Here is a 14,854-nt window from a genome sequence, read left to right as displayed (position 1 = left end):
AGACAGTTAAATTCATAGCTTGAGGTATTTTTGAAGGACTCGTTAGATTTTCGTACGTTTCTTGTACTTCTGAAGATTATTTACATATATTCAAGACCCAAATCAACCTCCAAAAATGTCGAACCATGCATGACCATTAATGTATAAACGTTTATTTTTTTTTTTACTTAAAAGTGTTTAACAACATTGTATAAAATATTCAAAAGCTTTCATAGTTTAAAGGTTTAAAGTTACCATGAAATGTTCTGCTGTGTGTGGCCTTTTTAGCAACTGTTATAAATTGCACTGAAACCGTACGTCGGATGGATTTCCTTTCAAAAAGTGATACCGGTAGCTGAAGAATATACATTTTGGATAAAATCTTACCCTTCTATTTATATATGAATGAAATTGGCATTACTTATATATCTCTATTTGAAGGTCAATGATTTTACCATATGGACCATACGATAAGGCAAAGCGGGGGCCATTTATGTTAGCTAAAGAGCAATAAGGATCATTATCAAACCACCAACCGCCTCCAAAATTAGCAGCACATGCATGTCCAGTCGAGTCATTATCAAAGGTAGAGAAAGGTTGATCCAAAGCATTTACACTACCAAGCATTATATCTGGTGCAGTGCTTCTGTCTCCAATATACGCACTGGAACTGAAAGCATACCCCGTGGTTTTGTTTCCAAAAGAAACATGTTTGTAATGCGCCTGTTTTGAATTAGAATAGCTTCCGTTAAAAAAGCCAATTTTCAGTTTGTCATATTCGCCGATTCTTAGTATCTCTCGAATTTTTTTTAGTCCGATCCAATATTCTGTTTCTCTGTTCCCAAAGCCCTCTTCATACTCATTCAATGTGCGGTTGAAGTTAACTGGCAAACCAGAATAAATTTGACGTGATAATATTCTGGCACCTCCACTGCGACATTGAACTTCAAAAGGAAGAATTGAAGTCGTTGGTTGAATAAAGACCAATTTATATTTACCAGTGTCAAATCCTTTGTCGCTTGCTTCAATACAATCTGGAAAATTTTTCATACAAAATAATATGATCATATCTAAAGTGTCAATAATATTCATGGACACATAACACATTTAAAATATCAGAAAACGTGCAACAGAATTGGCTAACGTGTGTGCCTTTATTGGATTTTGCTGTTGAGGCACTGACCGTCTTTGCGAGACAATGCACCACAGTTTACGAATCATAATGATCCTTTTACGATCCAATATTTTCTATGATTAGCCAAAAGTAACTCGACGATCTGTTAAAATTGTATTTCCGTAGGGATTTTGTGTCAAATCTAGAAATATACTTCAACTCGCGGTGATCTTTATAATTAAGGAACACACGTCATTGACAAGATAAATCTGGAGTTTACAACTGAAACATTTTATATTGCTATCGACGTTTTATGAAACTTGTTTTACTTAAAATTTGTTGTGATGAATTGCTTATCCTAATTGAACTGTGTCCCGATTTGTATCTTTAGATTACCACTTTATATGATGAATATCGACTGCGAAACGTTAATCTTTACTGTTGATTAAGTCGAATGGTATATCAGATCTGACAGTCTCAGTCTCTCAGATCAATGGTGCAAATATTTCCGGCACACACAATAATGTAAAAGTTTACACAATATAATCAAAATCAAAGCACCAAAGCGTAAAAGCATCAAGGACGAATTAGGATAAACTATAACAGTTGGTGATTTAAAAGGATTGTAAAGTCTTTTTCTAAATTTTGCATGTGTATCGGGGACACTGATAACATCCATTTGTACAGTTCCGAATTTCAGAAAACCTCCGTGGTTCCTGCAATTCCTCTATAACTAAGCCTTTAATGACGTCACTAATTGCAAAATAGACATGTTTCACACAAGACCCTTCGCGATTAGTGGCGTCAGCAAATACTATGTTTTAGTGAATTGCAAGAATCACAGTCGTCTGATTAAATATATTGGAATGGTGCAAATTGATGCTATCAGTGTTCCCTATACACAGGGATAATTTAGAATAAAAAAAAATTTACAACCCCTTTAAGTATACAAAATACAAAGAAGCATCGACTCATTAAACTATGATGTTTACCTTTAACAACTGATTTGCATTTGTCACCATAATACCCTTTTGGACAACTACATCCTGTCTCATTACAATTATATACCTGAAATATTAGGACATTCACATCTCATTTAGATCATACCAAATTCAGTGGCAATCTTTTTCATGCAGGAGAATATAGCATGATTAAAATCTTAAAAATCCGACCAAACTTTCGTTCCGTTTTTGTTATTAGCTCTTAATTTTAATAAAGCCACGTCTGTTAGGGTCCAACGACAGCTCTCTTGAACGATTGTCAAATAAATCTTTTGACCTCACCTGATAAACACCACGTCACAAAATGAAAGCGCTGGAAAGGGTAGAAATTTGATTGGTTAAAGCAGGCCTCATCGAGTTAGGTCGAAAAGGTTAATTTGACGAACGTTCAAGAGGGCTGTCGTTAAGTGGCTGTATTAAAAAATAAAAGCTTATAAAAAAAACGGAACGAAAGTTTAGTCTAATTTTAATTAGACTGGCATTTTACGCTGTGCTACACTTTTCTATTGTAAGGAAACATTATAATGTACGTACCTTGTTGTAACATTTACAGTTGATCTCATTTCCAGATGAGGTAAGACAGTTTTCACCCTCGTCATAAAGAAAACAGTTAGACGGGTTTATGTTCTGACAATATAGTGCCCTTCTACACTCCGATCTTTCTACACATTGGAAGAGACACATTTTATAATTTGTGGTTTGTAACTCGCCCATTTTCGTTGATTCAAACGTGTCAGAGATAACTTTGGTTTTTAAAAACTCTGCTTGTCTAAGGCATTGACACTGCCATGAAAAACACAATAAAACTACGAGGAAGAGTAGAATGTGCTCCATGTCTAACAAGGCGTTATTTCTTAATAGACTTCGACTACTTATATTATGTTTTTTAAAAATATGGTCCGTTGTGGAGCGTATATTGGATGAAACATCTACAGTTAAGAAAAAACCTTGAAAAATCGTAAAAGAAACAAAATCAACATGGAATTAGTTTTTTTTATTGAAGGTACATGTATACAAAAATTAATTTTTCGACTAATGATAATAATAATAATAATAATAATAGTAGTAATGATGATAATAATAATAGTAATAATAATAATAATAATAATAATAATAATAATAGTAGTAATAATGATAATAATATACTATTTTTGTGGGGGAAATTAAAAATTACTCCAAATCGGCATTGGTTCTGTCTAACTATCAGATTTCACGTGCAAATTCTTTTAGTAGTAGTGGGTGCCTAAATTTGATAATGATTATGGGTATTATGGGTAAATGGGTATTGATGAGCTTCCATAATACAAAATACATACATAATACATTGAGGTACTTTTTGTGAATGTACGACGGCCTACCGTTAAAATTCTGGAAGGAATCTGCAACATATCACGGTATTGAATGACACTGTAATTACGTGATATTTCTATGGATTCTACAGTTGTTTAAACTTCAGAGACTGGTCAAAAAGAACTATAAGCGTTTATAAACAAAGCAAATAAAAACAAAACCTTCGCAAGATATGGATCCAAAATGTTTCATTTGTAGACCTATAGTCACAATAAAGCATTTAATGCATAAGTAAATCCTTAAATGCTCAAAGTTAGGGACTATATTCAGGTCGCAATATTACTATCACTTGATAAATATTGTAATATTACGAAAGTATGATATTTGTCTCTCCCAAGAAGACAAAACAAAATCTACCATTTATTCTCGAGACAGATTCAGCTTTACAAAAACTGACGGGTAATGTGGTAAAATAATTCACGACGGACCTGTTTTCTCTGAACTTTGTGCGCATCATCTTAGCCTCCACCACAAAGCTAGCTTTTTATAGGATACCACAGGGAAAGTACCACAGCCACTAATGGCTTTCATAAAAATGTGTTTTTAACCTGCTAAACAAAGACTATTTAAAAGCTTATTTTCTTTATTTTGATGAAAATTAATAAAAAAAAATTGCTTGGGGCTTATAGAAAATTTATGGACCTTAACTATTTTATGGCCGTTAATGCCATTAAATCGTCGATTGTCCTCGAAAAAAGGATGGTTAGATGGTGAAACTAAAAAAAATCATATAACCTTGATATGACATACACTCCAGAAATTGGTCATTTTGTCGATCACGCCATATATTCTGTTAATTCATTTTGTTCATTTGATGAACTGGTATTCCAGTTTTCTTGTACATGACCGTTAGATCTAGCTTGCTGTAATTAAAGACAGTTGTGCTTCATATAATAAGCAATTAGGTAAAGCTTTTGGTAATGCTCTGGTAGTACATATGGCTATTTTTGTGAGAATGAAACCGTAAGTATGTTTTTTATTGCCCCGAACCCACTGGTAAAGGTTTGGCTCCGGCCACTAATGCCTACATCCACTAATGCCTACAGTGTAAATTAAAGAAAGACATGCACTAGTGAATTTCAGCACTTTTTTTTTATATATCAGTATAATAATAATAACATAATTGACATAATAACACTACAAGTAGAAAAAGGGTCATATTAGCACTCTTTTCATTATCTATTAGCACTCTTTTTTATATATCAGTTCGTAAAATTTTTTTCACGAGAGTTTTAACAAATGTCCTGCAGCATCCAAAAACTGAAGAGGCGTCTTTCTGTGTATGAACAAGTCATCTTTAAGGCGTTGGATTCTCTGGTCTATTTCAACATATACTCGCTTGCGGGGTGGAGGACGTGCACCGTGTATTAGCTGCGCAATCTTATTACGTTCTGCTTTTCAAGCTTCTGTAGGACTCTCACGAGGCTGTAGATGTTGGGGTGGGCTCGCTGAACAGTCTTATTAAGGTGCGCATGCCATCCTTCAAGGTGATTGTTGCTTCGCGGACCAACGTTGGTGTGGTGATATTTATATTCAACAATAAAATGACATTATCCAGTTAATTGATTATACATGTATTGAAAAAAGAAATCGAATATTAACTTGTGCTAATATCACAACAAGGAATGATTGACAATAAATTGACATTATTCAGTTCTATTAGACTCCAATTAATAATATCTAGGTTAAGAAATGAAATCTAATATTGGAAGAGTTTATTCCTAGCATGGGTATGTTGTTTTCACTATGTAGGTATTATTCCACACTGCTTTATTTTATTGTAGTCATTAGTAACTGTAGGCATTAGTGGATGTAGGCATTAGTGGACGACGCCAAAGGTTTTATCGAATAACATTTTGGTCAATTGATTGCAGAGAGTTCGTCTTCCTTTTATCTTTCTACAACTTCACTGTGGCTATAGACTACACAAAATGCCAATTATCTCCCTTTCGCCACAAGCTGAAGAGATTTGTATGATGGTAGCCAACGCGTTAAATAAATCATCTGAAGAAACCGCAGTTAAATGGGCAGGTGTGGGATTTCCAGGAGTATATCAACCTTGATCTCAGAAACGCTCATCATTAATAAGCATTCAAATTTGCCATCTACGATTAACAATTGAAAAAATATATATCCCGACATACTTGCGCTTAGTATAACAGTAACAAGAAATAAATACCATACTTTCTCTCCGTAGAACCGTAAAAAGACATAAATCTTAGATATAGATCTTATGATATATGCTCTCCGTAGAAAAGTATAACATATCAATCTTATCATACCTGCTCTTCTCAGAACAGTAACAAAATATAAATATTATCATTAAAAATAATAAATGATATAAATGATTATAAACAGATATAAATATTATCATACTTGCTCTTCTAAGAACAGAAAAAAAAAGATATCATACTTATACTTCCTCTTCGTAGAACAGAAAAGATATATAAATCTTATACTTGCTCTTTGTAGATCAGAAAAGATATATAAATCTTATACTTGCTCTTCGTAGAACAGAAAAGATATATAAATCTTATACTTGCTCTTCGTAGAACAGAAAAATTACATAAATCTTACACTTGCTCTTCGTAGAACAGAAAAAATATATAAATCTTACACTTGCTCATCGTAGAACAGAAAAATTACACAAATCTTACACTTGCTCATCGTAGAACAGAAATAAATATATAAATTTTGCTCTTCGCAGCAGAAAAAAATATAAATATTATAATATTTGATCTTAGTAGAATAGTAAAGGTATAAATCTTAAAATTGCTCTTCGTAGAACAGCAAAGGTATAAATCTTATATATTATTATATTTGATCTTCGTAGAACAGAAAAAAGATATAAATCATACTTGTCATTTTATATAACCGGAACTACATGGAAGTAAATCGAAAATCGAAAACGATTTATTGACAGGTCTTTAAGTATTATGCCATGATGACGACTGTATATATCAAATAAGAGAGAAAGAAAAAGAAAAAGAAAACACGGTCTAAAACTAAGGCTAACTGCATCCACTCATTCTGTATATCATCTCGGCCTTCCTGAAGATTAGATCTACACGTCAGTAAATTGACTTGTTTACCAATATACTCGACTTCTTTCACCATAGAAGATTCTGGAAAACAATAACACAATGGAAAAAGTTGTAAGTCAATAAAAAATCAATCCATCTTAGATATGTATTTACCATAATTACGGGCGAAGCGTGGCTTGGAAAGGCGATGGGTCAGAGAGGGGTCGATTCCAAAATTTTGCTAAACCCTTAATGGAAATACGTGTTTTTAAATGACCATTTTGTTCCATGGTTACACCCTTGCGGTATAAATACTTTGACAATTATTACAGTGGTGTAACCTATTTTCGTGGATATGATTCAACACCTGAATTTCGTCAAAGTTAAAAAAACGAAATTTTTTTTTTTGTCTTAGATGTTTCCTCAAATATTCTACAAAATAATTAAAATTGGTTTATTTCGAGTTTCTTTATGAATCCTTCACTTTGACCCATATTTCATGAGCAACCAACTCGGCAACGGCGGCAGAATGCGTCACCTATTTTCGTATACAATGTTTGATCTATAAATAAGTCTAGAAAAACACGTTCTATAGATACCGGATGGTATAATTAACTTCTCTTAGTATTTATCTTTAATATCAATTCATTATAACTAGTGACAATTCCTTCAAAGAACCACGATTTAAAAATAAAATAGTGACTGACAAAATAAGATACGTAGCGTGATTTATTGCTAAAAGTCACTGAAACAACATAAGAATATGGTCCACTTTGAGTTCCATAGAGATTTTCTGCTGACACGGAATCCGCTAGTTGATCACGTGACTTCATTCTTTGGACTACATTCTAGCAGACGACACTTGGAATTCTGGAATTTAAACCCACAAACACCCGGCCAATGCTCTGTCTCATGGTCCAACTGTAGTGGACATCAGATTGAATGAGTCTAAAGTTACAACTATTGATAGTTATAGAATATAAGAGGTCTAGAAACCCGCACCCATCCCCCCTCCCCCAAATATTGTCAAAGTGCACCGAATTAATTCTATTTCTGCAATATTATTTTTGGTGGAGGGGAGGGAGGATTGAAAGAAGATTCTTCCACAGTGCAACTTAATCCCTCTATTCGCTTCTCCAGTTCCAGGAGGCTGACGCCGCCACGAGTAATAATAATAATTTGTGCAGATCAGTTCAAACCTGTTTTTGCTCCAGATCCTTTGAAGGATGGGTTATTACCACCTGGACTATCAGGTACACAGGGATTTTCCAATCCTTTCATCGACACGCTTTCAGAAGAAGTAAATGGGTAGTAACTGTCATCTCCCAAACATACAATACTTTTTAAACTTCTTAAAAATACCTACAATTCAAATACCAAAATATATGTTCGACCTATATGCCGAGGTGGAACCAAGGAAAAGAATTGTAAAACAATTCTTGTTATGCTGCTGCCTGGTAATTGAAAGAAGTATTCATCTGTATCGTTAACAATATAGATATATTGCGACCTTACCGATCGTAGAGATTCGGGTACTCGCCCTTGTCTAGAACCACGATTATGAATGTTTAAAACCAATATCGTCGTCAGAACTGACAAAACCGACCATGTTAAATTCAAACTGTAAAACATTCCTGAAAAATATTGTCATCAGCGAATCAAAGAAATATCAAAGCATTTATCAAAAAATGAAATAAATGAATACTTTTCTGCAACTTTTGAGCTAATAAAGAGAACAACGCCATGAGTTGTGCAATGAGGGAAATTTTGCAAGGGCAGAGGTTATTTTTTTCCAACTGTCAAGCGATTTTTAATGTGCACAGCCTGTAACACCGGCCTTCAGTTTAATGTCCTATCGTATTTCTTCTACAGGATGTGCACGTTAAAGATCCCTCGACAGTTGGAAATCGAAAAAGAGCAGGCTAATGCCGCTGTCCTGGCAAAATTTTCCTCATTGCACCCTGCGTGTCGTTGCCCGTCTTTATTTGCCCACATGGTGCAGAAAAAGTAGGACGTAAATCTCCATTCATTTCATTTCATTTTATCGTATTTCTTCAGATTGTATGAAGTGAGCAGAGAATTCGTGCTGTCCGTGTATGAAGCTCACCTAGTCGAGGAATTTCTAGATGCTGATCAGGAAGAACATCTTGTAGTCTTAATACCATTAGTATATTAGCAATAATGAGTCCAGTTCCTACAAAAATATAATAAAATACAAAATAAGATATGTTGTCATCATTATGAATATGAATATTTAGAGCATTGTACAGTCAAAAAATTATGATCTTTGAGATCATAAAAGTGACGCAGTGTTGATTGGATACGCTACCGACACTAAAACTATACGAACTAATAAAGTAAACAGTACGGGTTCTGCTTTGGTCGTTCCCGGATGTACATAACTAACTGTAATTTTCTATATTTAAGAATTTGAACATTGAATTTATTGAGAATTTATTCGAAGTTGAGCCAAATCATGTTAATTAGGCGAGTTGCTTGTCTCAAAGTTACCAACGCCGAAACAAAAAGATTGAATAACAGTTTTGGAAACGGACGGTTGGTGTAATAATACAAAACAAAGAAATAACACTTTGCTTACCAATTGTTATGCGTTCTTTAGACTTTGGAGGTAAAAATAGTTGAATAGGCACCAATAATGATAATAAAACGGCGGGAAGAATATACACATGAACATAATATACTGGACTTCTCTTTAAAGTTAAGGTAAAAGTTATAGATGGGTAGGGTTCGGGACAACACTTATAATATGTAACATCGCGTCTGACGGATGAATTAACCAGTTGCCATCCTTTTCTTGATTCGGGTAAATTACTTTGGAAAGCTGATTGGGATTCGCTTTCCCGTGTTTGAACATCTAATGAGTTACCACTGTGAATCCACGATCCAAATTTCATCGTACAGGTCTGGGTGTCGAAAGGGAAGTTTTTGACGTCCACATTACATTTGGCTTTAATTCGCACTGCTGGAATCCACATGACTAAACCATTGGACAAAACAAAACCTCGCCCATCATTAAACATCTGCGGCTCCTCTACCCTAAAAGAGTACAAATCAAGGTGAGCAAACCAACTATAGAACCATCTATCTCAGGGTGGATAATAAAGGTTTATTCAAGAAAAACTTGAAATTTACATTATCGAACACCGAACTCAGACGGCATCCGTACTCCGGTCAATTATCTATTATATGCATCATATCATATCCGTTGCTGTCGACATGAGCAGAACACTTAATCGATGAAATACCAGACAAATAAAGCAACAGCGATCAACGGAATGCTTGCACGTTTCTAACCCCTCAGATTAACATATTCATTAGTTGCTTTAAAGTGGGTCATGAATAACTGATAACAATTGGTGGCAAATGCGATTTTCTTAGTTCCAAAACTTCTAATCCCCATATTGCCAGGGGAAAGATAGACCGGAAGCTCACTCGAGGTAAAAAAAATTACCCGTCATATAAAGAAATGTCTGGTTGCCAAACGGTACCAATTAAAACCCGCAGGTCTGGTACACCATATTCTGTACTGTTCCATTGCAATCGTTTATCTGTCCACTGCGTGTAAAGAAAGCAATGAATGTCCAGGTATTCCTTCACTTCGTTCTAGAAAATAAAAATGAAATGATCCGTAAACCTAAAAATCTTTTAGATTTAGTCAAAGTCCAAAACCTTTACTGAATTTTGGATCACCATGATTTTACTGTGGTGGACGTCTTTTAGATTTGTTGAAAATAAAGTGGGGTTACAGTTGGGTGCACAACCCCACTGTAGGCTATACCCCTACTGGCGACACCATTGCTTGACGAGCCTTACAGTATACCAACAATTAGTCCAAATTCTTATATCTTCTATATCTTTGCGATTGATGACGTGGTACAGACACTTAAAAGAAATGGTATTTACCAATTCCACAATATTGATGAGTTCCAATCCCAATGTTACATTGATTTGTTCAGCTGGAATCAAACTGGCCTCATAAGATAGAAATAAGTCTCGAAAAAGTCTAAGTCTGCTAGCCTGGATGTCTGAATTAATGGCACTAGCTGAAATTATAAAGGTCACATTCTCACAGTTGAACTAAGCGAAAAAGAAAAATTGTTTAAAGCATCCATTTATAATCTCTAAATTAAGGGAGTTTCCTAATGAGTGAACCCCGTGCCATACAAACTTGGGATTGTTTTTTCGTGAATCTGATAAGATCCCTATGATTGGGTCCGCTGAAGAGTGACTCTGGTACGTTCAATAACCGATGAGCTCCGTTACGTTATGATACGATTGTGGTGCGATAATTATCATGTTCATGATTGAGATTTATCCGTTTGAGTTACGACTGTTTCCCAACGAGACAAAGCTGGACTGACTGTTGTGTAGAAGATCCTGACATTGGATTTAAATTCCGAAATGTGATTAGAATAGCACAAAATTCGTATAACCTAAAAACCGATGAGATGATTGATGACAAAGAGTTGTATATGTACAAGATAGGACTTTGAAATAATAAGTGCGAATATAAATCACTTCAAACACTCTCGTTCATCGACATCCTAGGTCAGATAAAAACTCGGAAATAATGCTCTTGAACTGATTACAAAGACTAGGGGTGAAACGGGTTTATTTCCGATCTATAATTCTACTTTAGTCCCAAGTTATTTATTTAGTAACTATTTATTACTGTTATCTCTAGAAAATATTTTAAAAAATATACAATGGATATAATGATTCGCTTTTTCTTTTTTAAAGAAATCGATAAGTAAATTTCTATAAAAATTGGAAGCCATGGGAATTGTTGACGATAAAATTCCTACACAACGAGATAGCAATTTGACATTTGACGGTAAATACAAAGAGAAATACAATTGGCTCACTAATCACTTTGGGAGTTGCGGATACAAAATTAATCTTCCAAAACTCCCAAAGCACAATGAGTTTTTGTGGAATAATAGCAATTTAAAATTGATTTTCTAGTCTATGTATATATCACAGACCGTTTTTACAGTTCAGAGAAAATGCAGGAACGACATATGTCTGATTGAAAATTGGAAAGGTGAAAATTGATTCTACCAGTGTCCGCGATACACATAATTTTTACAATCTCCTGTTTGTCTCTGATAACTTACAAGGGCTAGAAAACATCTTTCGATATACCAAATTAATTGAAACAAACTTACCTATGGCCATTAAATCCAGAAGAAAAATCGTCACTTGTTTTAAATCCATGAAGAAGTTATAGGGGGAGTTTTTTCGTATTACTCAAGTCTCGTTGTAACTATTTAAAGTGTTTAATTAAACGGGTCAATTAAAGATAACCATATAATTAGTCAATTGTAACACTCAAAATAGTGTTACGGCGCTTTAACCAACTGTAAACGAAACCAAATCTTGAATGAAGTAATGTTAAGGTCGCCATTCCTTTTTGAGTATACAATTAACAATATATCAAATACTGTTAGATTTTGGTTAGATCTATTTCAACATTGTTAAAGGCCGTCTTAAAAAGATTGTTCGATATGAGACCATCTTCACAATGATAAGCTATTACGAATTTCGTCTTATACCTTGACATCAATAGCTACCTTTCTTGTGTCACAGAAAGTTGTAAATGTAGCTATTTAATTGTACGCTAGCGAATACAACCAATCAGAGGCCTTTTTCGAGGGTTCTGATTAGCTGTATTTGCTGATGTGCAATCCAGTCATATCACTTCATTCCATAATACAAGGAAATGGCTCTAGCAGTCTAGGCATAAGACGGAGTTCGTAATAGCTTGACATTGTGAGAATGATATGAGATAGGAACTATTTCGGAACAATTACTTTCTACAAGGGAAAGGTAACAAGGAAAATCCTATTTTACTAGGATAACAGATTAGTTTCTCGAAGATACCGTCTGAAGGCCTACTATCTAGTTCTTGGCCAAGGAATATGTATTATTTAGGAAACGTGCTAACAAATGGTAATTAGATCAATTAGTGTCAGTGTTTGAACTTTAACTTAGTAGTATAAAAATAATTTGTCCATATTTCAATAACCTGTATGATATGATTATTATAAAAATGAAGGCAATGTGCGGTCCAATTTTGACCATAGGAAACTGCCATTATATCGAGCAGAGTTCACAATTTGCTAGATGAATACTGACCGATTCCGGTAATTCATTTGTCATCTGTTTCCATGTTAAATCTCGAAATTCAACCTTCTAACTTTTTTCAGAAATCTTGTCACATGAAAGCCTGGTCAATACTGAGTTTCTAGACAAAAATTCAGTTTATTATGCCTCATGAAAATTTTGAGCTAGCCAAACTGAAAATAGACCAAATCACAACATCCGCTTGACTGTCACTGCACACAAAACGAATATTTGTCGAAATATCCTTCCACACGTGCATATCTCATCATTTCACAAAATCTGTAAGAAAATGCAAATTCAGATATCAAATTTTGATTCCAAACCAAAAATACTATCATTTGCATGAAATGTCGGTCATGCGAACATTTTGTTCAAAACCTCAGTTTTACCATTTATTTATTTGTTATTTAACATTTACTTGCTCATTAATTGAACAAAAAATACTCTTTCAGTATTACACGACCACTGAAAAACCATTATAAAACTAGTATCTCAGTATGGGAATCTGAGTGTTGAAACCGACCTTAACCAATACCGTTAAGTCTGAGACGGTAATCTTTGATATTCCAGCCTCATCGTAAAGCAATTATGATGACAATAAAATATGATGTCGGTGGATAAACAGTTCACTATAGTATCTATAATTGATAAAGGCTGATTCTTAATTCTGCTCATTAGATGGTCAAGCAATATTCTTAATAAGATTCAAGCAATCATATTGAGACCTGCTAATGTCATTTATCACTTAGTAATGACTAAGTGCCAACGATAATAAGGACAAAATCTGATTAAATAAGCAGGTTACATCCATTTTTGTAAGGATAACAAATTAATATTTCGAGGATTCTGAGTCCGCTTGAAGAAACAGGAACAAGTGGGTGGAAACTTTTTTTGAAAAAAAAATCATATTTTAAATATCGTACAAATAATTGAGAAGGATTTTTGGGTTTGAAAATAGGAATGTCAGTATAATTACACCTGATGACGACACGTGTATATTGTGTTGAAACGTTAGGTGCCCAACCTTATTAAAGAAGTGTGTTATATTCCATAATATTGTCTTGTGTTTTTGTTATATGTGCTCCTCGCTTCTATATGTCGTTCAAATCTTATAGGAATGGGATCATGTATTTATACTGACAAATAATTTCTGATAAAGTCAGTCTTTGAATTAGTAGTATATTCTATACTATCGATCCTGTCATCATACTGAATTAATGTAATGGATTTCTGACAGTTAGTCAAAATTGGTATTAGACTGTCAACTCTATTATTCAAACTTTCATCGTTTCCTAATTTTATTCAAGTGTAAAAAGTTTCTTTTGCTTTCACTTTGTGTTTTTTATTCAGATATAATAGTAAAATATGATACCAAATGTCGTTACCAAATATCAATAATGGATTATTCTTTCATTTCTGCCAGACAAATGGAAATAATAAATACTTATAGCGCACGCTGTTGCTAAAAAGATCTTTCCTTAAAGATACAATGGTCATATTTTCCTTAAAGGGTCAGGTGTGCCATTTTTTGACCAATCGTACCTTAGTATCCGAAAAGGGAATTTGTGTGCCCAGAATTATCCGCGTTTGAAAGTTAAAAAGACGAGTCGTCTTTTCTGGAGACAGAACCATAAAAAAAATCTATAGAAATGGGATAAGAAATAGTTTGAGATATTTTAAAGAGAGTATGCAATTTTGTACATTTCTAGACTATTTACATATATTCAAGACTAAAATCAACACCCCAAAATGGTGGAACTGTATCTTTAAACTAATTCATCATTCTGTCCCTTTTCTTTGAAAGAAGGGTATCATTTCCTTTTATACAAACGTTCTACTTTCCTGTTCAGTAGTGCTTTATCATATTTTTATTCAAAGGTCGTACTTTAATCCTATACAATGATTTGTTTTGCAACCTGTGATACAATCTCATAAAACATGACAAATAAGTCTGAATTAAAGCCTCACGGGTACAACTTATTCTAAATGGCGAGACAAGTAATCGAACGCAATTACTGATCAAGGAGTTTAAAAATCGATTGTTTCCGACGATGGGAATTTTGTATACCGAATGGTAGCCTATGGTAGCTATATGGACAGATGTTAGCTGGTGTAGAGACATTCCGCATCTCCACAGGTGTGGGATTTTAAACCTATTTAGATACCTCGAATCTGCAAAAAACATGGAATATTTGGAAAAATGAATATTTTTGTAGTTCAGTCGTACCATCTAGCATCGG

General features: G+C 34.1%; 2 protein-coding genes across 2 annotated transcripts; both read right to left on the bottom strand.

Moving 5' to 3' along the window:
• Positions 1 to 396: 396 nt before the first annotated feature.
• Positions 397 to 2,928, bottom strand: LOTGIDRAFT_168270 (hypothetical protein; the record flags this gene model as incomplete). Its single annotated transcript, XM_009066142.1, has 3 exons — positions 397 to 1,013; positions 2,086 to 2,161; positions 2,629 to 2,928. The coding sequence occupies 3 exons, from the start codon at positions 2,926 to 2,928 to the stop codon at positions 397 to 399; spliced, it is 993 nt and encodes a 330-aa protein (XP_009064390.1).
• Positions 2,929 to 6,378: 3,450 nt separating this feature from the next.
• LOTGIDRAFT_168269 (hypothetical protein) lies at positions 6,379 to 11,705 on the bottom strand (the record flags this gene model as incomplete). Its single annotated transcript, XM_009066141.1, has 8 exons — positions 6,379 to 6,569; positions 7,667 to 7,829; positions 7,983 to 8,101; positions 8,575 to 8,661; positions 9,067 to 9,524; positions 9,940 to 10,091; positions 10,392 to 10,531; positions 11,657 to 11,705. 8 exons carry the CDS (start codon positions 11,703 to 11,705, stop codon positions 6,379 to 6,381), a joined length of 1,359 nt encoding a protein of 452 aa, XP_009064389.1.
• Positions 11,706 to 14,854: the final 3,149 nt, after the last annotated feature.

This window comes from Lottia gigantea (genome assembly GCF_000327385.1).
Source record: "Lottia gigantea unplaced genomic scaffold LOTGIsca_73, whole genome shotgun sequence".
In the NCBI taxonomy this organism is placed as follows: Eukaryota; Metazoa; Mollusca; class Gastropoda; family Lottiidae; genus Lottia; species Lottia gigantea.
The sequence above is the reverse complement of the archived record's forward strand: the minus strand, read 5'-3'. Positions and strand labels throughout refer to the sequence as shown.